The following is a 26283-nucleotide window of genomic DNA, read 5'->3' as shown; positions in this document are numbered from 1 at the left end:
TTATTATTAATTGTTTAGTTTATGAAGGAGAAAAAAGTCTCTGCTTAAAGTCTTCTGTTGATTTTATTTATTTATTTTTTTTTTAATCCTGCCCCCTAAATGCTTCAGAAGATGATTTAGAACTGAGACTAGTGCAGCTTGTCACTGTTGGTGTGCATCTGTTTGTCTTTGGGCTGCTTATTCCTATACACTGAAATAACAGGTCTGTAAAAGATGCAGAAATAATAGTTTATATGGATGTAAGGAACCTAATTGAAGGAGAAAAAAAAAATATACTCCTCTTTTAGTGATTAAATAATTTCCCAAATATTCATTAACTTTTGTCTAAAATACACATATAATAAAGTATAGATCTTGTGTAACGCTTTCTTTTTAAAAAAGTAGCTTTAATGTGGAAAACTGTTGGAAAACAATCAAATGAGATTTGTTATGCAAGTCTTTGGTTTGGGAGGACTTGACTGTGACCTTTGAACAGGATTCTGTGAGTGGCAACAATATACCAAGTTGGGTATGAAATTATAGTAGGGTAGAGGACCCTGAGGTACTCTTTATGTAGGATGCACTTTTGCTTAGGACTTCATTTAAGTGTTAGTTGAGGGCCAGGGAGGATATCCTAGTGTGAGGGAGGAGTAATAGTGTAAAAGATATCCATATTTGTGATTTTTCTTTGTGAAAGACATTCTCTGAGCTGTGATGGCCACTTTGATATGCTACTAGTTCTTTGCAGATGGGTAGATGCAAGACTTCCTTAACAACCAAAACTGTTACGCAAAGATAATGTGAGTAGTAGTTTGGTATTCTCACTGTGTGCATATTATTTAATAGGTTATTGGAGCTTTGATGCAAAGTGGATTAAAAGCTCTTATATTCAGTGCTTTAATGCAGGTCTTATAATTTGTATCTCTGTAATTGAAATATGGCAGTTTTACTGGTATCAGCTGTATTTCAGACTGTATTACTGAAAGTGTTTAAAAGGTTTTTGAGAGTTAGAGGATGTGTAAAGTATTCTGTGCTAACTTCAAACTGTGAGCATGGCAAGTATTTCAGGATTCTTTTTTTCAGTTTGACATCCTTTATAAGACTTTTTGCTTTTTTCCTTAATAGTCTCAGCCTGCTGTTAGTGACGAATATAGTGAAGTTCCATGTGCCGTGAATCTTGTTTTAAGATTAAGGTAAGAGCTTCTTCTATTTATTTTGGCATTCCTTTTTAGTTGGCTGTATTATTCTTGATCTCCCTTGTTACTTTGATAATATTAACATAAAATAAGTGTTAACCTCTTTAATCTCCCAGTATAACCAGTATGAATAGTGTTTCTGTGACTAATTGCTGTCTTTTAATTGCTTACTGAAATAGTGTAAAATGAAAAGCAGAATATGAATGTGGCTTCAGGCTAAGTGTACCCTTCATTAAGTATTTTCTTTCTTTTTTTCCTTGCAATGCAGGATCACAGTGAGAGATTTTTAATGAGTTTCTTTCACACTTCAGCAGTCAGCCTCTGACAGAAATAAACCATAGCTGTATTACAAGTTGCCTACTCAGAACATTTTTCACTGGCAAGTTTGATCAGCCACTGTGGAGAAGTGACAGATATTTTAGAAAATGGATACAAATATGTTGTCTGACTTAAATTTATACATAGTTAAAATGAGTAAGATTACCTTTAATTAAAATCAGTTTATAACTAAGATTTGAACTGTTTAATTATGTGGTCTAGTTCTTGGATAAAAGTATTTTTTCATAAGAATCTTTGGTAACTTTGTATGGATTTACAGCCATTTTTCTTAAGTCCCTAACTTAGTTAAAAAACTTACTGCCACTCACTTTAAAACTTGTTTACATCCAGTTTGTATGGACAGGATATCTATGAGAGGTTGTAAACTCTTAATTATCGCTACAGGGAAAAGTTAAATGTTACGAGTTTATGATAACAAAAAGATAAAAAGTCAAATAGAGAAATATTTACAAAATTACAACCGATATGTTACAAACAAATAGCAGATTTATGCATAACAAGTAGCTTTAAAAGTGACATCAGAAACTGTTAGTAATCAGAAAAAAAAAAAAATACACAGAATGAGTGCCAAATTCCAAGATCTATTATCTTCACTTTTCTTTGACTACTTTCCTAGTGACAGCTGCAAAAAATTGCGTGGCTGCCAAAGGTTGTTTACTGAAGGAAGGAGTAATAAATTTTATTGTGGGGAAAGAAAAGACTTAGAGATTATTTGGAATTGCTTTAGTTGTCCAATTTACATAGCTGCCCAGTTATGCTATCAATATTCTTTTTCATCTCTCTGCTGACAGACAGGTAGATGAAACCGTTTACAGAACAGACCAATTTATACTGCTGTGTGGATGTACTAGTGGGTGCTTTGGGTATTTTTAAATTACGATGAATCCTATGGAGTGATTAGCTTCTACCCAGTTACTTGGAGTGTTGGGATATCATCGGGGTAAACATTTTAGTCCTGCAAGTACAGCGAAATGTCAGGATTATGCCTTCAGTTTTCTGCAGCTCTTAAGCCAGAAGTGAAGGAATATTGATCATAGGAGACTTGAGTTTCCAAACTCCTATTTGCATGATGAACTTTTGTTCTTGTTAGGGATCCTCTTATTTCATGGATGAAAAAATTCTCTCCCCCTCCCCTTCCTAAAAGCAATTCTGTAGTAACTAGATTAATGTATTACAGTTTTGGAGGTTTAGATGGTTATTGGTAGAGAGAAAAGAAACAAAAATTTCAATTCTAGGAACCAGAAATTTTCCTTTAAACAAAATAATTTTGAACAACAGATATGCCCTGGGGACTGGGAACACTGTTGGCGGTATCTTGGAAAAAAGCAAAAAATTTGATGCATAATTTTGGAGTTTTGTTAATTTAAGATGACATACTTTTAGAGAAGAATGCTCTGTGGTGCAAACTCCTGACCCGATGTGAACTCTGGCTGTGTCCTCCCTCAATGGTAGGAGGTGGGCTGAGTTATGCATCTTTGCACTGTGTGTCTGGGTTTCCTTCTGGCAGAAACCTGAGCATGTGAGTAGGGTCAGAGTTAGCACATAATCACTGTGTGTGTGTGTTACAGTTGGGGGGAATAGAGGAGCGTGGGGTATACCAAGCAGCACTCTTTTCCTTTAGTTGGGCCTTTGTGAAGTGCGTATTTGAGAACGAGGGCTACAAGCTCTCTATAACTCTGCCCAGTGGTGTAGATTCAGAGTTAGTACTTAAGCATTTCTTTGTATTTGCTACTTCAAAGCCAAGACATACTTTTTTTATGAAATATTCACAGAAATTCAGGGCAGCCACTGGCTGGCTGCTATGTATGTTGTGTTTAGCAAGGTACCTCTGATGGCTTTTGAATAGTTGTGCTTCCTCTTCACTGTTGACCCCAGGAGGGCAACAGCTGAGGCTGATGTGAGCATGGCAGGGCTGTGCAGTCTGCTGAATACTTGTCAAGAATTATATTCAAATGTCTTATTCTTCAGTAAGTTAGCAGAAAACTTGTTTGGGGAAAGGAGCTGATGGTTATTTGTTAACATTTAATAGAATTCTTAGGGTACTTCCATTATCGTATTACCTGTGGGGAGTTATCTCAGCTCATTTGCCTGTCAGTGTCAAGTATCTGTCAGTATATTCTGTTAAAAAGCTTTTCAACATTGACCTTACGGGAGGCACATTAATAGTGGCCCTGGCCTGGCAGTGAGTGGTTGCACCCAAGAGTAGACAACTCCTGGGTTCTGCATTTTTGGGTCTAAGTCTAGCTGCAGTGAGCAAATTCAGAAAAGCCAGCTCTGGAGAAATAGTGACTGTTGTAACAGCGTAGTGCTGATTTATGGGCATAGGGTTATCTTCATCCCTAGCCCAAAAGAGTCTTGATACTTGGACCTTACTGCTCTGCTACAAAGGCGAGAGTAGTCTTGAGGCTGGCATTCCACTGAAGTGTTGACAAGCTTGTACCACACCAGCTAATGTAAGTAACAAGCCACAGAAATGCTGGTTTGGGAAGACAGTAGTGTTCAGAATATTAAAATGTTAGTGCTTAAACTATTGCTGTAATCTATTTTGCACAAATTCAACTGTTTTTTTTGTTGTGTTAGTAGAAGGGAAGTTGTATGGGGTTCCTTCATAAAAGTCTGAAAAATAAATTTCCTGTATTGTAGGATGTAAACCCGGAGGCCCTCAGTCACTCATGGTCAGTCCTGGGTTCCAGAAGAAGCCTCCCTCTGTATTATAGCCAAATGCAGCTGTCCTTAGGCTGGGATCTTTGCAGAGTGAATTAGCTTACATTTAGGGCAGCTGTATATGGAGAAACATGCTCTGGCCCCTAACTGCTCTCTTTTGTTGTAATTTACTTACTAAGTAAATGTTTTTTGAGCATCTGAAAGTAAAAATACTGCTAGTTTTGGCATTTGCAGTGAATAAAAGCAGTGTAGATGACTTGCTTTGTGTCACGCAGCATTCCCTTGGGATAGTAAGGTAGTAAACAGCTAATATCCTCACAGGGATTTCTGCATTTACCCACCTCCACTGCAGATTTAAACGATTCTGTTGATGTCTTTTGGTGAATTGATCATTAAGTCATATAGCTGATAGAGACTTGAGCCCATCAGAGGGTTTTTATGGGATTTGTTAAAATGAACCATAAGTTGTGAACCATATTATTATGGAGCAAGTTAGCTACAGTATGAGGATAAAAACAATTTCCTGTGATGTTTCATCTACTACTATTATAGCTTTTAAAGTAAAGTATGGCTTGATATTCAGATAAACATTGTGAACATTAGATGCCAGACTTGAAGACTCAACGCTCGGTATATCATCCAAAATGTTGGATGCTTTTTCTTTTAAAATAGTTCACCCGAGGCAATCAAATTATATAAACTGCAGTGGCTTGATGAGTTCAGAACGCACTGGTTTTAGATGCTGAGAATTACTGTTTAAGAAAAAAAAAAAAAGTTCAGTACTGATGAAATGTAAAAAATGTGGGTAAAAATGTAAATACCAGCAAAATAGAAGATGAATTGATTGATGGGGAAGATGAGAGGGGAGAGGAAGTAAACACATCAACAGAAGGCTTGGGAAGGTTTCATTCTTCATTGCTTTCCTTTTGTTTCCCCAGAAGAGGGACATAGGGTAAGGGGACAGCAAAAGGTGAGCATCTGTCATAGTTTAAGCTCAGAGGACAACTGAGCACCATGTAGTTGCTCACTCCTCCTTTCTCCCCCAGTGCTGGGAAGAAGAAAATAAAGCAAAAGGGTCCAGAATAGAGATGAGGACAGGGAAGGATGAGTCACCCATTATGGTCACAAGCAAAAGACAAACTCCTTAGGGGAATTAAAAAGAACATAAATTTAATTCAGACACTAACAACAACACTTAGTAGACTGAGTTAGGACAGTGAGAAGCATTACCACATCTTAAAAACACCTTCCCCCTACCCCTCCCTTCTTCCTGGGCTTGGCTTTGCTCCTGATTTCTGTTCCTCCTCACTTTCAGTGGCACAGGGGGCAGGGAGTGGGGGGTGCAGTCAGTGCTGCCTCTTCTTCCTCCTCAGGGTGGGGGGAGCTTCTTGCATTCTTCCCCTGCTGCAGTGTTGTTCCCCTCTCACCTCTCACAGGAGAGTTTTCCACAAACTTTCTCTGATACGTGTCCCTCCCACAGGTTGCAGTGTTCCCTGTGCTGCTTCAGTGTGGGTCATCCCCATGTGTTGCAGTCCTCCCAGCACCGAACTACAACAGCGGGGGCTGCTTCTTCCCATGGAGCCCCAGCCTTCTTCGGGCACAGCCACCTGCTCTGGTGTGGGCTCATCCACAGGCTGCAGATGGGCATCTGCTCTACCGCAGACCCCCGTGGCTGGCAGGCAGGGTGGCCCTGCTGTTTCACCATGGGATCAGAGGGGCTCTGCACTGGCATGCCTACCCCTTTCCTCCTCCTTTCTTCCACTGACCTCAGTGCTTGCATAGAAGTTTTCCTCACCATTCCTCCTCACAACTCAAACTCCTCCTCCCAGGTTTCCCTTCTTGCAGCCACCATCACTAACTGGCTTGGCATTGGTGCAGAGGTGGGTCTGACTTGGAGCCAGGGGAGCTTCAAAAAGCTTCTCACAGGAGCCACCACTGTAGCCCCCTCCCCTGCCACCAAAACCCCTGCCACTCACACAAACCCAGCACAGCATCTCAGATGGGAAGGAACACCTTACTGTGTGATGGAGGCTGGCTCGGCTAGCATTGAGGGGAGAAGGCATTTCCCCAGGGTCCTCTGGCAAGAAGGGTTGGTGGAGAGAACACCGATGGCACTTGCAGTACTGCTGTCTTTGGCTGGAGAGCTATCTTGGTTGCAGAGTTTGTCACGGAAATTGATTTTGAGCCTGATGGGCAGAAACAACATAATAGGAGGCTTGGGAGTGTGGGTCAAAAGGTTTGAAGAATAGTGCCTGAAGGTTTGGGACAGGGCAAAGCCTAGGGATATGGTCAACCTTCAGCAGGAGTGAGGGAGAAGGAATTAAAAACAAAACAAAACAAAAAAATGCTTCTTTGGCTTTCCCCCCCCCCCCCCTTCTTTTACAAGGAGGCTATGGTACACCAAAACCCATCAAATTTTATAATATAGTTTTCCATTTTTTTCTTAGTACTATGTTCCAAAAAAGGTTAGTAGTACCCATAAAAAATAAAAATTACCTTCCCAAAGGAGGAATTCTGGCAGAAGAATCATGCATTTCAATAATTCTTTCACTGGATGGTCAGGTTCTGTTATTTTTCTCAAGCAGAGCAGGGTTGGACTTATTCAGTAATTGAGAATGGAATGCCAAATTAACACCAGTCTCTGTTTAGTGCAAATGCCTTGTTGTGGATGAGAAGCACAACTCACATGCTGAAATAATCTTTAAAGAATCCCATGGCACTCTTTATGCAAGTGCTGGTATTTAACTCTATTGTTCTGGATGATTTCCATCTTGAGTGTCTTATTTTTCTGTCCTTAACTTGTATTTAATGCCTTTTTGTTATAGTTTTCTCAGTGGGACTAACTTGTAAAGATATTCTCTACTGCCAGAGTTGCTTATTCAGTTGGAGATGACAATTTCCAATTTATTTGCTATCTTTTGCACTGTTGTGTTAGAGTATGTTGCCCCAGAAGTGAAATTAACAGCAGTGTGTTTTAGGTAATTCCATGAAAAGCTTTTGAAAGGCTCTGTAGTATTAAATACTTAATACAGACCATTAGTATTTTAAAGCTTAAGTTTAATTAAGAGATTGTGCTTGATTTTTGCAATGAACTGAAAATACTGGTTTTCAGTTGTTGCTTGATCTGTTGCCATGGTGTGTAACTACGACCCAGACTTTCTGTGCAGTCGTTGTGTTGAAATGCTGATGCTTCTGTATCCTCAGCCTCACAGAGGAATTTGAGAGTGGAGAGGAATGGAATTTGTAATCCAATTTTTTTCCTGTGAGGCTGTGCACACCGTGTGTCTTGGAAGCAGACCCTGGCAGGAACTCTGCAAAGAGAGGTTTAAGGCAATCGTCTGTGATTCAGTCCTCTGATGGTCTGTTCATATCACCAGGGAAAGGGGGGTGGGGAGGAATAATCACCCTTGATTTGAAATTTCCAGTCTAACCATCAAATTGTTAGTTACAGATTTAGGAAGGTCACTGTCAGAGGGTTTGACTATTTAGATTAATAACAGAGACATTTCATGTTAAATTAGGAGACTTGTTAATGGTTAATAGTTAAGAATTGCAAATTATCTGAAGCAATCTAAGATGGTTAAATTAGCTCCTATGACAGGAAGATAATTTACTGACAGTAATTTGGAATGTCCTAGGACTTAATTTAATACAGTTCCTGTGCAATAGATGAATTAAGCCTGTGGAAGAACAAAAGAGGCGAATGGAAAATTTTTACTTGATGCACTAGTGAATGTGATACTTCTGTTATATTATTGTGTATCTTATTTAAAATAGCGTGTAGAGAAAATGCTAAGGCAGAATTGTGTGTAATGGCACTCAGATCATGTTACTTACAGATAAATGTTTGTGCTTATCTTCATTTCTTACAAAAACATTTCTTCAGCCAATATAATCTGGTTTATCACATTTTGAAACTGTCATTTTATCCTTTGAGGAATATATCTTCTGGGTAGCTGGACAGACAGATACAATTCAGAATGACAAGTCCAGGGAGTAGCTAGTAGCAGGCAGTTGCTTATGCTGCGCTGGAGCTGGAGAGTTGTTAGGACTGAAGTGAAATGTGATTTCCTCTGTGTGCCAGAATGTAGACAGTGAGGGTATCACTCCCTAATCTGAGCTGAAGCTCAAGTGTTAATCTTCTTGCTTTCATGTAGGCCTGATTTTTTTGACCTCTTTCTTACAAAATTTATTTCATGTAAAGTTACATAAAAAATGTACTTGGCTGGAGGTACCTAGAAGAGCTACTCTTAATGTTGTTAATATTTAAATTTGAGGCTTAGCTTTTTAGCAGAAAAAAACACCCACCCTATAACCAAGCAAACCCCAAAATTTTTTCTGGCTAGAGACAGAATGAGTTTGATAATTGGCTCAGTACTGTAACCCAGAGTTCTCAATTATCTTTTTTTTTTCTTCTAGATTTTTGGTATCTTAAACTTTTATCATTCCAGTCTCTTTTGTAAGAAGTGGGTATGGTGTATATCCTTCACGAAGGACAGATATTTCTCATAATTTTTGCTATATAGAATGGCTTTTGTTCTGCAGTGTATTTAATGACAAAATCCACAAACAAACTCCCAGCTGTGTGGTGGATTTACAACCAAAAAGTGACAGAACTTCTCTATAGGCTGGGAATTGATCCAGTAACAAACATCATAAACAAAACCATTTGTAGAATTTTTGAAATCAATGTACCTGTGATTACAATATTGAGCACTGTCCTATATTTTATTTTGCCATCACATTTAAGGCGTTGCCCTGGGAATTGGGGAGGTGCTGGGGACATGGTTACTGAACTGAATTTTATTTTCACAGCATGGAGACTTCATTTAAATAACCTGTTTAATCATGATTAAATCATGACTGAAATCAGTAAGCAGGAGCCCTTGATTAAACTATTGATTCTAATCCTGCTTTCTGTTTGTACGTCTATTATTTTCTTCAATGCTTGCTCTTTAAAAATGGTAAATTATGCATTTCTTATTCACTACTTAAGGATATTTTTATGCTTTGCTGTATTTTTATTGAAAATAAGCACTTAAAAATTTATTTTAATTATGACTTACATAATCCTGTATGCAATTGCTATACCATCGGTTACTTAATAGAGAGCTGGTATATTTGTTTATGAAAACAACTTTTGTGTGTAAAATTGATAATTATTTGGCCAAGGAATCAATATATTGTTTCTGCTTATTAAATTTAGGTTATCAGGAAGATTTGCATGTCTAAATATTTAGATGGCAAGGAATTAGGCATTTAACTTGCACAGCTGTGATTGTAAATTATGCAGGCAATTGCATGTGAGGATGTTGCTGCTACTGAATTTTTTAAATCACTAGAACATTTTTATTCCATTCTGACTTTTTATTGTATTACTTACAAAAGAAAGGAAAAAAGAGAGGGAATAAAAAACCCCGAAGAAATCCAAACACCACCCCCAACCTCCTTTATGTTAAAGGAAATAGTTTAGAGCTTGAATCGACCTCAGTGTTACAAGTAGTTTTATTTGTATTATTAATGCCATGTATATCAATGGTCAACTGTAATATGGCTTACATTCTGATAATTCAAAATTTAATTCTAATTAGGTTTTTTTGTAATACTTTTAAAGATAATGCATTTACTTTGAGAGGCCACACTGTTTCATCTTCATCCATCTGCTTTAGAGTTGCCTGTGAATGTGGTGACATAGTACACGAGGCAGGGTTGAAACCGTTGTAAATAATTTTCTTTGTGTCTGCTTGTTCCCACTTAGTGTTCTGGTTCTCTTTCTTTCCACTTTGCATTTGTGGGGGGTGTTTCTGGGACTGTAGTGGGTCACTATAAAGCAGTCAGGTTTTGGCCAGTTGGTTTGTGACTTTTTATATTTTTGTCGGGAAGGCAAAATTTTAACTGAACTTTCATTGATCCTGTTTTTCTCCACAAAGCAGTTGTCATTGCTGCTGTAGTGGGGCCAGTGAATGGCTGCAAGAGGTGCACTGGAACACAGGTGGGACAGAAACTTAATGTATGAGGAGGCTTTGCCTAGTGAAGCCTATTTATTGTAAAGCTACTTTTGAGAAAGCTTGGCAGGAAAGCTAGATGAAACCTTTGATGGTATTAAAAGAAAGCTTAGACTATTTACCATGCTTCCCACTCTTCTTGATTAGCTACTTGGGATCCATGAATTTTAGATGGATGATATGCAGATTGTCATTATTTTATGGTGGCTCAAATGTCTTTCTGTTTTGCCTACAAATCACCTTTGGTTTTGATGGTAATGTACTGATAGATCGTCAGGAGTGAAAAACTCTGAACCAATGGCATTGAAAGGATGCATGCATCGACGGAATTTTTGATTCCATATATTTAAAACAGTCTTTGTTTTGGAGAAGGCAAAAGGGTTCTCTGAGCCTTCCCTCAAAGCCTGTTTTGTACACTGGGGACTTGCATGTCTCTATAAAAAACAAACAAACAAACAAACAAAAAACAAAACAAAACCAAAAAGCAAGCAAAAACAAAAACAAAAAACCCCAACCGTATTTCTGTAGAACTTGCTGCAAGTCTTTTGTCTTGATTCCAAGAATGAAATCACTTTTCTAGAGCTCTGTTCTGAAGTACCCCTAGCCTCCTGTAATGATCTGCCTTTCACACTTTCTGATTTAAAGAACTGAAATTTTGCTTTAAGCATTATGGCCATTTTTCAACACTACTTGGGGAATTTGTCACTGGACTAACAGATTATGATCTCTCTTCTTGTGCACCAGACACGCAGAGGCATACAAAGTAAGGCTTTGAGTGATTAATCTGTTAGTTGCTCTGGTATCTTTTATCAGTCAGGCAGATGGCGTATCACTTCAGTCGCACAGCTAATACAGGTTTGACTTCCTTAAACCATGCACTGATCAATAATGTTTGGTATCAAGAAATACAGAGATCTTTCAGAGATATACTTGAAGGGGGTAAGTTAAAGTATTGGCAAATCCAAGCAAGGCAACTATAACTACAATGTGCTATAATGTTTAATAATGTTTTATAATGTTTTATAATGTTTTGTTATTGAAATGCTCCCACTGAATACTTCAGGGTGATTGTTTTTTAACATTATTGATGTCATCTGTACTTAACTTCAGTTCTTTCTAGGAACAAGTCAGTTTTAGATAATTTCTGGTTTTGACCAAGCATTGAGATTTTACCACATTATCAAATTCTCAGTATAACCGTGTAGTGCTCTTCACTGTATTTCAAGTACTTGTTAAAAATATTAAAAATATGAAAAGTTTAATCTTTACCAGTGCTTTTTTTAAAAACAGCCTTTTGTTCTAATTCAGGAATAATTTTAGGGAAAAAAAATTATGATTAATATTGCCCTCTCTGCAGCAACAAAACTGATAGCTCTCTGCCCAGGTTGTTTCCACCTGCTGATGCATGAGAGCAGGTGGGAAGTATGAGCCTCAAAAAACGTGATGCAAGTGAATACTGCTTTTCACTGCCTATGCAGAGAAATGTGTATCTGAGAACTGACATAAGAAAAATATTGTTTCTTCCAGAGTTTGCTGTTTCACTTAGCTGGGAATGAATGTAACAAGGGAAAAAACTGAAGGTCTTATAGCATTCTTTTGATTTAGCTTCTGGCATCAGCAGCTGCAGAAAGAGAGAAGACCCTATTGAAAAACATGCTTAGGTATAGATATACCTAAAATGTCTCTAGTTCTAATGCTTCTATGTCAAGGAATGAAGACTTGGACTGTGAACCAGTGGATGGAGAGGAAGGACTTAGTGTTCACGTGTCACTTCTAAAATGATAAACATTGTTTGCAGACCTGCCTGGTGGTACTTGCGTGTATCAGCTAGTTTTCTTGTGTTTCATCTATTGCATGACCTGTGCATTTTCTTAGTTTTACTATCATATCCCATCCATTTTTACTACATTGAAAACACTCTAATTTATTTTAAGTCTTAAGCAATTTGGGACTGTTCAGGTATGGATAGAACAGCTGAAAAGTCCTTTCCTGCTGGAGGAGCTGTTGGCTACCCTGGAGCTGAAGACAATGTTCTTAGCTGATCTAATTGTGACCATAACAATTCACTTGGTGGCTGCCTTTTGTCATGTACTCTTGCCTTTTCTGTATGGTAGATGGCATACAGATGGTAAATCTTTAACAGGTAACAGCTGTCTCATTCCAACAGCTTAACAGCCAAATGACGGTGTTTCATTGTGACATTTGGCTGTTTTTTAGTCTCAAAAGCATCATTTGTCTGTGTTTTGCCATTAGTATTGTTGCAACCTCTTGAAGTATAGTGATTAACAAGTGTGTTGTATCATTTTAGGGATCTGCTCTTCACCTAAGAACATGTGAAGATTAAATGGTAGCGGCAGCCTTTTATATATTTAACTTTTGAGTCCTGTAACTTGATCGTGAATCATCATACACTGAACATATTTCCTTCTTTCAGTAATGTATATGGAGGGGTGTAAGTTGTAAGCCCATGGAATTTTTGAAGAACCACTGAATTAAGTGGTAAAGTTTTAATGGACTTCAAAGACCTGTGTATTTCAGGATTACATTTTACTAATACAGAGAGATTTTAGTCCCATTCTACTTGGTGGCAATCTGGAAGCAGGATAGACTTCAAACGTATTTTACCCCTACCAGAAGTTAACAGAAATACCCTTCCATTTAATCTAAAATTGATCTGAAGTCATTAAAAGTAAGTTGAGAAGAAACGTCTCTGTCCACAATGCTGATCAGACATGATCTGCTTTTGGTAGTACGGTAGTGTGTAATGGACGAGCCTGGATATTGATTAGTAAATGACAGCTGAGCAAGGAAGAGTTAGAAAGGAATTTACATAAACATGGTGAATCTCAGGAGGCTAATGCTTCTTTACAGTAGGTGCTCTTTTCTGTTGTGTTTATGTGATCCCACAGGAGCTTTAAAATTCTGATTCACAAAATTACTTTAATAAACAGACTTTCTCTTATTACTGCATTGGTTTTCCTGTGTGCAAGGTACCATGACTTCAGAAGGAAAAATAAGGGGAGAGGATAGAATCACAGTGAACTGTGGCTTTTCTAGGGGTAGGACAGGGTTCTTGCTTTTCCTGCCCTAGATGAATGGATACATTTCCACAGCTAAAGCATATGAAAATTGTAAGGCAGGGAAAGTAAAGGGACAAAATATTTAGGTGCTAGGCCAAACCTCCAATTTGGGACCAATGGATAAATTCACCTTCAAAGATTCTACTCCCACATCCTCTTTGCAATACTGAAAGTGAAGTGCCAGTTTTGTATTTCACTGTTTTGTGTATATTAACTGTGTTCTGTAAATACAGTTGAAACAAAGTTTTAATTAATCAAAATTGAGATTAGAAACACGTACTACATATCTTCAGTACAGCTACTTAATAGACAAAACTTAAAAAAGGGTACTGCAACACTTAATCAGGATTTTCCTTGAATCAAGCTCTATAGCTTGCCACAGAGTAAATTCTGCTATAATTAAAACAAACAAACAAAACCAAAAAAAAAATCCACCAAACCAAAGAAAACCCCAACCACCCAACTTTCTGGTTCCAGAGAGGAGTACATATTCTGCTGTTGTCTCTTCCCCTAGCCAGACTTGTTAGGGTTTGACAAAACTAGCCATGGACAAACTTGTCAATTTTAGGGAGCGCACACTTAATGCAGATCTTTTTAACATGTAGATCAGTTCTGTTGCTGAGTCATAACTAGTTATGATCTGAAAAGCGGATGGAAAGATAAGTGCTCTTCTGACTTTCTCCTGAGAATGTTTTCTTGCCTGTGATTTGGTTAATTGGACCATTGCCCCCCTCAATGCTGATTGGGCCCTGAAGGTGCAGGGAGCATCTCTTTTACCAGCCAACAAGTGGTGCAGGCATTCTGGCCTTTTAACGACCTCTCCACATGGGCAAACCAAGGACCCTTGCTCGAGCAGAACTTGCGTTTTGCTGACCATACCATAAAGCATAACTTTTGGCTTTTCAAAGTTAGGGTTTTTTGGGGTGTGGTGGTGGTGCTTTGTTTGGGTTTTTTTTTGTTTGTTTGTTTGGTTGTTGTTGTTGGTTTTGGGTTTTTGTTTGTTTGTTGGTTTTGGTTTTGTTGTGTTTTTTTAATATTTTCACTCACTTATCGACTGGTGATGTCCTCCATGTTCAAGTGGAGCTCAGGAAAAAGAGGATGAAAGAAGATATGTACATACAGATACATCTTCATTCTATCTATCTAGAATATATACAGAGACATGGATATAGATAGATATGTCTTCTTTCATACATGTAAAAATATATATATTTAATTTTAATCGTGCAGAAATATGGAAAAATAAGTGAAAGAAAAGGTAGAATGTGCCCTAAGCCAGAGCTGCAGCATCTGTATGTTGGAGTCTGTTGAAGTAGGCTTAGTAGTGAAGAAATGGGCTAATAAGAGTAAATACTCAGTGCTCCAGGAGAACTCTATCTTCTGCTGCTTCCACTCATCAGTCCATAGAAATAGCAGAGAATATTTCTATGTCCTGTTAGGACTGGGTAACCACAATACAGAAAAGTTATGTACTAAGGAAAAGAATGGCTAGCATCCAAGATGGATAATGTTGGTGGAGAACAACGTACTTTTACATATGCAAGTAGACAAGAATGGGGATGATGAGAACTAAGATTTTGGATTGGTTTTCTCTTTGAGGTATAGGAAAGGATGATTAAACAGTTGAATTAAAAAGTAGCATTTGATTAAGAAAATAAAGTTTCATCGAAGGCGATGTATTTCTGAAATGCCAGTGGAAGTGACTATTAATTGAAAGCATGGATGTCTACACTGTCTGTAGTATAGTCTACATGGTGCTTGCAGTCTACGTGACATAATGATGGAACAGGTGGTGATGGGGAAGTGCCTGTGATTTATGGTTTCTAACTCCATCTGAAAGAAGAGAATGAAAAAAAATCAGGGAATCTTCTGCTGTAACTAATCAAAATCCATAAATGATGCACTTTCCATGTGATGAATATGCAGTCTGTCCTGTTTCACAAGTCAGCTGCTTTGATTACCATTCTGTTATCTCCTGTGTTCTTGGACACTCAGCTCTGTATATCAGTCTACGTAAACCATATGTGATTATTGAGTAGCTGAAGTCTGAAAATTCAGTGAACAATGCAGAGACAAAACCTGTGTGTTCTTACACACTTGCGCACACCTTTCATTTGGCTTACCTTATTTGAGAAATTTTTTTATTTTGGGAAGGAAGATACAGTTACTTAGCTATGGTAAGATGCATCTCATCCAGGAATACGGACTCTCCCTAAGGGCTATATGGAAGATGCTGAAGCTCATGGGAAATAAAAGCTGATGTTTTAAGTAACTGCATAAGTAGTGGTGGATAAGTTTGTGGAAAACAAAAAAGTAGTAGGAAAAAAATTAAATCTGCTGCTTGATACATAATCAAGCTATCCCAACATGATTTAGATCTTAAGTTTAATTCCAATATATGTAATTTTCTTGAATCTCACTTACATGATAGATATTCTGCGTTTAAGGACAAAAGATACAACAGTTAATGTCTCCAGTTTACAGCTGTATCATTGAACAAACATGATTACCTATTTTAATTCAACAATGTAGATCTTTTGTCAAGTGTGTGGAATATAGCTAATTGATTATAGCAGGATTAATGCTATCATTAGGTAATTATTTGAAAGGCTTTGTCTTTAAATGTGAATACCTGAAATCTTTTTTGTGTTTTAGGATTTCTTCAGTAGAACCATGTCAATCTCAACACCTGCACAATGTGTTTATTCTCTAATCCTGCTTTCTATAAATATCAGCATGGTTCTACAAATCATTTGCAAAAAAAAACTTTCATAAAGTGTAGAGTTTTAAATTCTGAATCTACTTTGCAAGAAAGATGGCTGCAAAAACACCTTAGCATGGTGTGCTTTGGTGTCATCCTTATTCAAAGCAGTTCTGTGGAATCCCTCCTATTGGAAGTGACTGCATAATGAAACACATCCTGCAGGAAATTAATAAACTGCAGTGTGCTACAAAAGTATTTAAATTTTACTACTTTTTGAAAGAGATGGGGTGTTTTTATCCATTATAATCAAGGTATATTAGTCTGTAATGGCACAGAGCAAGAAGCAAGTAAGAGGTATTATAAGAGATGGCAAAAGGGTCTGAGTTTGCATTTTAAAATAGAAATAACTTTTTCACAAATGCATTAGAGAAACTAGGGACCATTAAGGAAGGTTGAAGAAGATAAAATTATTAATCACAAAGATACTAAGTGCCTTTCTTCAAATTCTATTTCTATTTAGCAGAAATAAAGTCTGTGTGTGCTGCTGCATGATAAGGGTGTAGTGAATATAAGTAAAAAGAGAACTCCAGTGAAACAAATGAAATGCTGCTTGGAAACTCTGCCTACAAATAAATCAACAAATACAAACAGTTGTCACCAAAGTGTATCAAGGGAACTAGCAAACTAATTTGCAATAACAGTTGACAGTAACTAGAACCAGAGAAGTGTCTGAAGACTGTAACAGAGCATGAGCAGCTTTTAGGGGAGAACTTGAGTGCATCTTATATTTGGTGGAATATATAACAGAATAAATAATTTATGGGAATCAATAAATGTCTGGAAGGTAATGGAACCGTAAGCAAAAGCACTTACAGGCTTCTAGCAAATTAATCTTGCCAAACTTCCTTTGTTTTGCTTTCCTGAAGAGTAGTGTACCGTTAAAGAGAAAGCAGCAGTGTCCTCAGTTCAAAATAGTTCAGAGTGTGACAATTCCTGATAGCAAAGTTGGATGCCTGAGTCCACACCAACCTTCCTTGAATTTTCACCTTCACCTAAATAAACAGATTTGCCTCATTAACTTTCTATTTGGAACATTCTGCAATTTGGAGACAAAGTAAGATACACCCTATTTGCATCCTGTTCAAGGAAAGAATCTGTTTCAGGAGCAGCTGGTCTTTCACACGGCTGTATCAGTCTGTTAGAAAGCTGGTAATTTTCATGAAGGTTCATAATCACTTTACTGCCTTTTTATATGGTGGTTGTTCTACTTATGGGAGGTCTGTGGAAAGATATAATCTGAGAGCCTAATGTATTAATTTTGAGATAAATAACTATAACAGTGCAAAATCTACAGAATTACTTCTCAGCTGGTTTTAGTGTTTGACTCTATGTGGAAAAAAATATGCAGGCTGGAGCAATTCAGTATAGCTGGTAATGAGAAGCAAAACTTTCTGGTTTACCTCTGCAAAGGTGTGAAATAAAGTTTTTATTCCCATGATTTGCTCTTCAAAAACATGAGCAGGAAATGAGTATCTAAGTCTGAGCTGTGTTCCACATTCAGTCAAAACATACCTTAAGAATGCTAAATTCCTGTGCAGCTTCTCAAGTTTGGAAAGCAGCAGTTTTAACAAGCTTATTAGATACCATAAATTTCAGCAAAGGGAAGCAGATTGTCGAAAGAGAACTCAGATATGGGTTGTATGTTGATGTTTTGGAATTTTTTTTTTTTTTTTTTTAACACAAAGCCATCCAGGCTTTTCTTGGGGGGGGGGGGAGGGAGGGAGAGAAAGAAAGAACTGCAATTCGTACTAATTCTCTGTTTAAAAATAGGCAGTTCAATATTCCATATAATGGCAGCAGATTCCACTTACTTCTGTTGTAGAAATTTGTAAATCTGTACCTGGCTAGCTGCGTTATCTGCAGCTTTGTATTAGTGATCTTAAACTCCAGTAGTTATTTATTTAAAATACAATTTTGGGAACCTAAAACTCCTTCACCTTTGAAGTATTCGGTATATTCAGTAAATGAGTACCTTTCTTTTTAAGCACTGCATGTGGCATACTTATTTTTCAGGGTTTGCTGTCTTGCTTTTATCTGTGTTGCCAATCATTTTGGTTTTTGTGTTCCTGCATGTTGTTGTGTTTTGACTCTATAATTTTTTTATAAGTATTTAGCAAGTGATAAGTCACAGCTGAGTATGCCTGCCTATTGGATTTAGTTTTCCCACAGCAAGACTTCATGGCCTGGTACACTGAAATATGAGCTTGCATACAGTTTCCTTCCTGAGGAGAAGAATAATGGACTGCAAAACACATTCTGTTGCTATAAGCTTTTCAAGTGGATTGAGCTATTCATTGGAAAAGGAGTGTGCTATGGCAATTAAGTTCATCCCTATGCTCAGTGAGCTTGCCATTTCCAAAAATGAGATGGACATCTATTTTGTGAAGAGGCTAATGTTTTATTGATAGTCGAGATTATTAACTAAAACTGAAGCTGGAAAACGTGCAAGGAATGGAGGTTTGGAGCACAGTATGAGACTGTAAAGGAATTCTTTATTGTAGGTATTAAGTCCCTTATGACTGTGTCATACATTGAACTGGTTAAAGCATTCTTTGTGACAAAGGGGAAGGCAGAAAACCTTTGAGTTTCACACTCCACTCCTTATTTTATGTGTATATAGAACCTTGCTGCTGAGACAATGGTGGTCAGTGAAAGAAGTTACTGATTTCAAAACAGCTTTATAAACACTGCATCAAACACTGCTTTTCAGCATTTAATGTTTGCTACATACTTTGTCTCTTAAACAAGCATCTCTGTATACATATGATCTCAGATAAGGAGCTTTAAGTCTAAGTGAGTATTTTGTTACTCTTGGAGAAGTGGTAATACATGTAAGTCACACTATGTTGAACTAGTAGAGTCAGTATGGTAGAGTGTCTTTTGAAGATGAAAAGGCAAATGTTCATCAGAGGACCTTATTTTATTCCTTAGGTTACCAAAGGCATTTTTCATTTAAGCATATATTTCTGTTAGCTTTCCTCAAAATACTGCCATGAACATGTGGTGGAGTCTTTCCAGTCTGGGTGCTTTGGGGGAGCAGTGTTTTTCAAGTTGAATAAATTCACACTACAGAAATGCAGTTGTCAATGCCATAGGTATTCTCTGGGTGTAGGAACTGAATTAGTTGCTCAGTTCTTCATTACAGTTTAATGTATACTCTGAATGTTTTTCAGGAACTCCAGGAAAGAGCTTAATGACATACGGTTTGAGTTTACTCCAGGCAGAGGTAAGGCTCCTTCAATTGAATTATTCTCTTATTGCTTAAAAAAGTATTTCAGAAATTGATTACTGCTTATGGTTAACACAGACTACTTCTCTGGAATGTTTCCTACTGTGCAGAGCTTTACATTGAACTTCTCTTGAACAAGAATAGCAGATGTATGTAAATTCTAGTAGCAAGGTTCCATAATACATAGTATATATTAGAAGATGTGATCCACAGTATACTTTATCAATTTCATGTCTTATTGAAGTGATCTATGTGGTATATAAGATCATGCATAGCAATATTTATGGCTTTAGAATTTCCATTTTCACTTTTGTGAAACACTGTAGGAAACGGAATATAGTAGCCATAAAAGTGTATGTGGTGATGGTGGTAATATTTAAGTTTTTCCCCTTTGTAATAAAAGAAGTTCTGTTAACAAGTATGAGTGCACGCCAATTTTCAAATGCTGTCTTCAACTGAAAGTTGAGTTGCATCTCTAGCTTTGTTATCACCAGAAAGAAATTCTGGTGTTGAAACTTTAAACTCAACTGCATGCCTGTAGAACTGTATTGGCTTTCCAGTGCTAAGAGTTTTAAGAACTTGTAAAGTTACTTTTGTTTGAAGAAAACCAAATACTACTGGAATAAAATGCACAGGAGGCTGATATGTTGAATAAGAACATATCATCCTTGTTAAATCGCAACACTTTGAACACATTTCATATTTCTCAGAAGTCAGTATTCACTATATTTAGAATAGCCATCAAAGAGCTTCCACCTAAAAATGAATCCAGATTGGAAGAGGTGTCTCTCTTCCTGTAAATCATAGTATCTTTCATGTGTAGTAGTTCTGTGTATGGATATACTATTTGTTGTCTACCTGCTTTTCTCATTGATTTTGTCAATGGGTAATAATGAGAGAGATCTCTTACTTAATTTGGTACAGAACATTGGTTTAGTTGCTTGTCAAACGAATTACTTAAATACTCTCTAAGCAGTTACATAATCCATTTGATAATTTTGACTTGGTCGAAAAATAGAGGATACACCATACCAGGACTGTTCCTAGTAGTCAGTTGCTGAGGCAGTGAGAAGGCAGCTATGATTCTCACCTCCAGAGCTCTCCAGAAATTGCGGCTACCTCAGCTATATTGTTTTCCACCTGTGTTTCTTGAGGAAATGATGCAACTTTTTGTAACTGCCTCAAAGCATGCGCTCCATGCAGCTATTTGGTGTTGAGGCCATATTACAGTTGAGACATAGCTGGAATTTGGGCTTGTTCCTGCTGTTTCCTCATACTTACCTCTAAGCCTTCTAAAGCCTTTTTCCAGGAGCAAGTACTACTCAGAGACTTAGGAATTAACCCACTCAGGTGGAGCAGTTGATGGAAAATCAATCCAAAGCTTTAAATTTCCTGGGTCACAGTACTTAAAAGCTATTTTAAGCCTAAAGCATAATGACTGTTCATGTAACTCCTTTGCCCCACTGGTAACAAACAAGAAAGCCCGTATAGCATGTCTTTGTCTAGATATGCAGAACAATAGAGGGGATAAAGAAAATGGTGAAAACCACACTAACCCATAGTTTATTTTCTTGGTTATGAAGATACTGATTTTGTAAACTGTGTACGGGTATGTGCTTCAATAATAGAGGAGAAATGCTTGTGGCCAGGAAAGGTCTGTAGGGGGTTTGTGATGAATCAAATCATCACCTCATGCGATTTGCTGTGCAGAGGCTGATAAGATAATTATCTTTTTTTCCTCCTAATTAAAGATAATTTTGAATTCAAGCCTGCCTCCATGGATGTTTTGGAACTTAGATATATTTTTGTTAAATTGCATTGGATGACTGATACTTTCTGTTGTTTTTGTGGGCTCATACTTATTCATTTCACCTTTTGGACAGACACAGCAGATGGCGTTTCTCAGGAGCTGTTCTCTGCAGGCCTGGTTGATGGCCATGATGTAGTTATAGGTAAATTACATTTTTGTTTGCAATTACGCTCTTGTGACAAGTTTGTGTTAAATGGATATGAAAAATGTTTTCTCTAATGCTGGTTTTCACAAAATCCTTTTTGTCCTAATTTTGCTCTCATGTATGCGTAGTTCAATCAACAAGCTGATTTTGATACCAGTCCAAGGATTGCTTTTGGAAGTCAGAACTCTTCAGTGGTTTGAGAGGGATGATATAATATAGATCTCCTGAAGGATTATTTACTATTCAGTGATTCATCATTTTTGTGTTAACTTAATTTTTTTATTAAACAATAAAATGATTTTTGGTAGGATTTTGCAAAGTGTGCTTTGGCAGCCCTGAAGTTAGTAAGTATTCTGCTTGGGTTCATGGAAGTAGAAGCAAGCCAGAGTTCAGTATCTATGGAAATTTCACCTGGAGATTATTTCTGTGGTAATAAAAGATAATCAGAAATGTTTTCTGTCTGCTGAGGGGAAAGATACTTCTCTATTTTCCTTTTCTGTGCTTCAGTAATTTTTAAATTTTTTAAAAAATGAAATTCAGTGCCTGGCAAAGATGTTTAATTTGGAAGTGCTTGTTTCCCTGCAGTTCCTTCTCTTCTTCTGGTTGCTCAAGACCAGTAGATACATAGTTACCAAAATTAGAAGGGCGGCTAATAGATGCTAAATGTGTGAGAACTGAATTGAGGAATACTAGCAAAACAGTCTTTGTGTTGCAGTCAAAGTAGTTAATTTCAATTGGTTCACATATCATTACCAAACTCAAGGATATGGAGAGTGTTTTACAAATCTGTAAGTTTATGTGACTTGCCTGGAAGATTGACTAAATGCATTCTCATTGCATTTGTAGGGTAGCTAAAGTATTTCAGAGAGAAGCCAATACTTTTTGCTTTTGTATATTCAGAATTCAGGTTGATTCTAGCTGATCTAATAAACAAAAGCTCCACCTATGCTTTTATTTTAATTTCTAAAGAAAAAGTATCCAGGGGAGGTTTGCAGATGGTACAGCCTAGCAGATGCTCTTCTCTAAGTCACTTCTGTTGCATTGTTACTGTGAAAGGGTTTGGGAAAGAGGGGTAGTTTGGCCTTAGTTTATTGCCTTTTAAACATCCAGTATGAAAAATGTTATTACTATACTGCTGCTGATGTTTTTGCTAGAATTTTCATTGCCACAAGATACCTTACTTCATTTAGAAATAATAAATAAATATTTTTTTTTCTGGCTAAGAGAAGACTTGCTATCTGTTAGCTACCCCACCTGCCTGGGCAGTCAGCTAGCACTCTGTTGCACAGAAGTCAGTCACAGCTTGCGATGCTGTGGTGCAAGTCCTGCTGGGACCCAGTGAGACCCCTTTTCCCTGTTTTGCTCTTCCCTTTTCCCATTGCTGCAAATCTCTCTTCCAATGCAAAGTGCCAGTACTTATATGGAAATGGCACCATGAATGGGATTAGTTATCATCTTACAGGGGGAGTGATGGGGAAAAGGCAAATGAAGATAGATATCCCTTATGGCTTTAGTGATGGGACTTAGGTCCCTGAAGAAGCATGAATATTTAAATAAGTGAGGTTTTCCCTAGCAGGCTTGGTTAGAGACACTGTATAGTTAATAATAAAAGTTTATTTCCTTGCTTAGTTTCTGCTTTGAATTGCATTAGATTTGGATTTTTACCACTATGATGATGTCCCTTTGATTCTTTCCTGTTTATCTTTTTATTGAGGTATTAAAAGTAAGGAAATAACATTTATTGTATATAATGAAAGCATTCAACTTTAAATTTAGTTTCATTAATTATAATCAGTTTATATACTCATTTTTCTGTAATGTTGTAACTTATGTCAAGTTCCACAGGCACAAATTCTTGCATGACGTTATTGTACTATAACTTTCACTTGTGTCTTCTTCACCCATGAAATTGTTCAAGTTTTCAGATATGTTTGGACACTGTTACCTTCCTAGAAAATGACTTTAGATTTCATGTTTTACTGAAAGGCAAGTTCTGCTAAATGTGATTTTATTTTTAATTAAAAAAAAACCAAAGTTGGACTTAAGTTGGAATAAGTTTGTGATTTGCTTTGGGTAAAACTGGCCACATGTTGTATGGGCATGGAATAAAACAACTTGCATGCAAGCAGATTAATGCAAATTTCAGAATTTCACTGTAGCAGTGAAGTCCTAAGAAATATTTCAGTCCCTTAGTTTAAAGCAATAGGTCATATAAGAGAGCAGATGGTGCTGAAAATGTAAATCTGCTTACAAAATTAATTTTCTGTGTAAAGTTATTTTGCCACCTTGTTCACTTAAAAGGTTTAAAATCTTCCTATATATGAAGAGGAAAATAGCATAGAAGATCTTGGTTAACCTTCTTCACCAGAAGAACTGATTCCATTAGCTTCCAGATTGAAAGCAGGTGATAAATTACCTTTCACTTTTCAGCTGAAGCATGCAGAAATTCAGCCTGTATAACAGGAATTAAAATGAAGTTCTGAGATAGTCTCATAAAAGTTTTTCCTGTAGTTTCTTTTAATGGATGTTGGAATGTGTAGAGGCTGGGAGAAGAAGGGTGAAAATACCTATGCTTGTGTTGAACTCAACAATTTGTTGGCGTAACAGCTGATTCTCTGGAAGGACACTTGAATAGGAGTCAGCAAAAGCTGTTCTGGAAAGTACAGTCATGGCATACATGCACTTGAAGCCGTTAGTGGGGACCAGCTGACATAAAAGTTCTATAGAATTTGCTGCTAAGCATCAACACGTTTCACCTTTTGAGTCTTGCTGAATCTGCTTCACTTAACACAGGCTTCCCAGGAAGATTTCCATTCTGATAAGCAATAAGTTCAGCTACCTGTTCTGCAGAGAAGCACAAATCCCATCTTGCATGTTCAGTTCTGGCTACAATTGACTGATTTCTGTTCTTATTGACAGTAACACTGTTTCACAGGAGGTCCCTGGCTCAAGGGAATCGGTGCACAGAATTTTCTTTAAAGGCAGACTAGACTTTGTGTTTGCAGAGGGGAATGATTCTTGGAGCTTATATGTAGGCATTGGTATCTAGCTGAGGTATTTTTATGCAGTACTGAAATAGCTATGTTTAAATCATATGAAAAGTCTGGAATATTTTCAAAATACATGTTGAGATTAAATACACCTCTGTGTATATATGCAATATATGTCTATTAGTTAGTAAACATTAATCTAGTAATCCTTTATTATATTTTTGATATCATAAAGGAAACTCATATCGTCAATGCTGTTGAAAATCACATAGTTACAATCCTAAATCACTGCTGTATACAGTGTGCATATAATTTCAGTGAAGTCTTATGCTGTCGTTAATTGTCTAGAGGCCTTGCTTAAATTTCAGAACCTAAAGGTGTATTTACAGGTACTAATTTGCAGCATATATTAAAAAAAATACTTCCCTTCCTGAATACTGCTTAAATAAAGCCTTGATATCCTTGCCATTAAGAAATGTGCAGTTACCCTTCACTATATTAATGTACCTTTATTTTAGGTATTTTGGTCAAAAAGTGTCTGTGAATACCTTGAGCATCATGGAAGATGTATCTTCACTTTTAAATACACCAGATATTAACTACTAGTAAATGAATATCTGTCTTTGGTGTTGGAGTCAGACCCAGGTATCCACTCAGCAACCAGAGGAACAGCTTTTAGTCAGTCAAAACAAAAGCTTCCTGCTGAAATGCCTAATGTGGTTAGAAGAACCAGCTGAAAACCCAATAGATTGTATTTTGGAAGTAGCAAGCTTTTTCATCAACATCTTGAGGATTTTCTTAGAAATATGAATACAATAGATGGCATAATAGTTTGACTAAGTGTTTTGGGGTTGTTGGATTATTTTGGGGGTGGGGTAGGACACAGAATAGCCTTTTTTATTTGGTGCAGTTATTGTGGTAAGTAGACTGGACTTAAATAGGCATCTAGAGTAAAAAATAAGTTAGTCGTGGCTGTGGGTGGGTTATTTGGTCATGAGTGCAGATAATATGTATGTGACCAAATACGAGGAATGTTAGACAGCAATATGTATGTTTCCCAATTAATCACAGTATTAAAGCATTTGAAATTGAAACAGCTGACTGTCTTACAGTATCGTGCCTGCTGATGCCAAAGGTACTTTCATAGTAAAATGGAAAGATGAAAAAAGGATCATCCCTCTTTGTTAGTATACTGTCTGTAAGAACATCTTAACTCATAGGGACACTGATAATCCAATTCACAGAAAAGCCACAGAATTATACAGAGAATATCCTTTTGCTTTACTTGCCTTTGCTCTGCATTTGTTTACACCTAGTTTACTTTGCTGTCTTGTCAGATTAATCATTTTTGAAATGGAATGAAGAAATGCCTTTTGTTCAATTAATTCCATCTTATCATCTTACTGTAATCAGAAAATGGGATAGTGTTGCACGAGTAGAAAACATTGTGTTAATTTATGTCCTCAAAGAGCAGTAATGTTGCTATGGGTATGTGACTTGGATAGCACTACCCATTTAAAGACAGCATAAGTTTGTCATTTAGTATCAGTTTTGGTTTTTCTTGTGTCTGTTTATTCTTGTTGTTCAGATTGACTAAAAGACCTGGATTTTTAAATGTGTCATGTTTTTATATGTTCCAAAGCTCAATTACCCATAAACTTGCTAATGAGAAAATGCCTTTACAGACCTTAAGAGTTAATTTCAAATGATAGACTCAATACTTTGTGTTTACCTTTTAACATATTATCGAGAACGGGAACTTATAATGAAAACCTGACTGTAGTTTAAGGCATTTTGTAGAAACTCTTGTGCCTTCAACATGTGCACATAACTCCACATCTCTTTTAGCAAGATATGCACATGCATTTCGGATAGGAGAATATCTCAGAAATCCCCAAGGTTTAACTAAGGACTTAAATATTTCAACACATCTGGCTCATTTAGAGCTAATGCACTGAAGGGTGACTCATAATGACTAGACTTCTGGGAGTTTTGGAAGCTTGAGGTACACCCACAGGTAATCAAGCTTTGCGTCTAATTGTGCCTTCAAAGTTATTTTAGCTATATGTGTCGTACATAAAA

The 26283-nt window shown here is 37.0% G+C and overlaps 1 protein-coding gene across 5 annotated transcripts in view; it reads left to right on the top strand.

Moving 5' to 3' along the window:
- The window catches only part of STK39 (serine/threonine kinase 39), a 102200-nt gene that overhangs the window by 60743 nt on the left and 15174 nt on the right, over nt 1-26283 (top strand). For 4 of the 5 annotated variants that reach the window (XM_033007892.2, XM_033007891.2, XM_042784300.1 and 1 more), the window contains 3 exons: nt 1105-1172; nt 19201-19253; nt 21140-21208. In XM_033007892.2, coding sequence (XP_032863783.2) covers nt 1105-1172; nt 19201-19253; nt 21140-21208 — 190 coding nt within the window. The remainder of the gene's footprint in view (nt 1-1104; nt 1173-19200; nt 19254-21139; nt 21209-26283) is intronic. The other variant, XM_033007893.2, reaches the window with a different exon arrangement.

This window comes from Tyto alba, unplaced genomic scaffold, assembly GCF_018691265.1.
Source record: "Tyto alba isolate M040663 unplaced genomic scaffold, T.alba_DEE_v4.0 Super-Scaffold_7, whole genome shotgun sequence".
Classification (NCBI taxonomy): Eukaryota; Metazoa; Chordata; class Aves; order Strigiformes; family Tytonidae; genus Tyto; species Tyto alba.
This window is presented reverse-complemented; position numbering and strand designations above follow the sequence as displayed.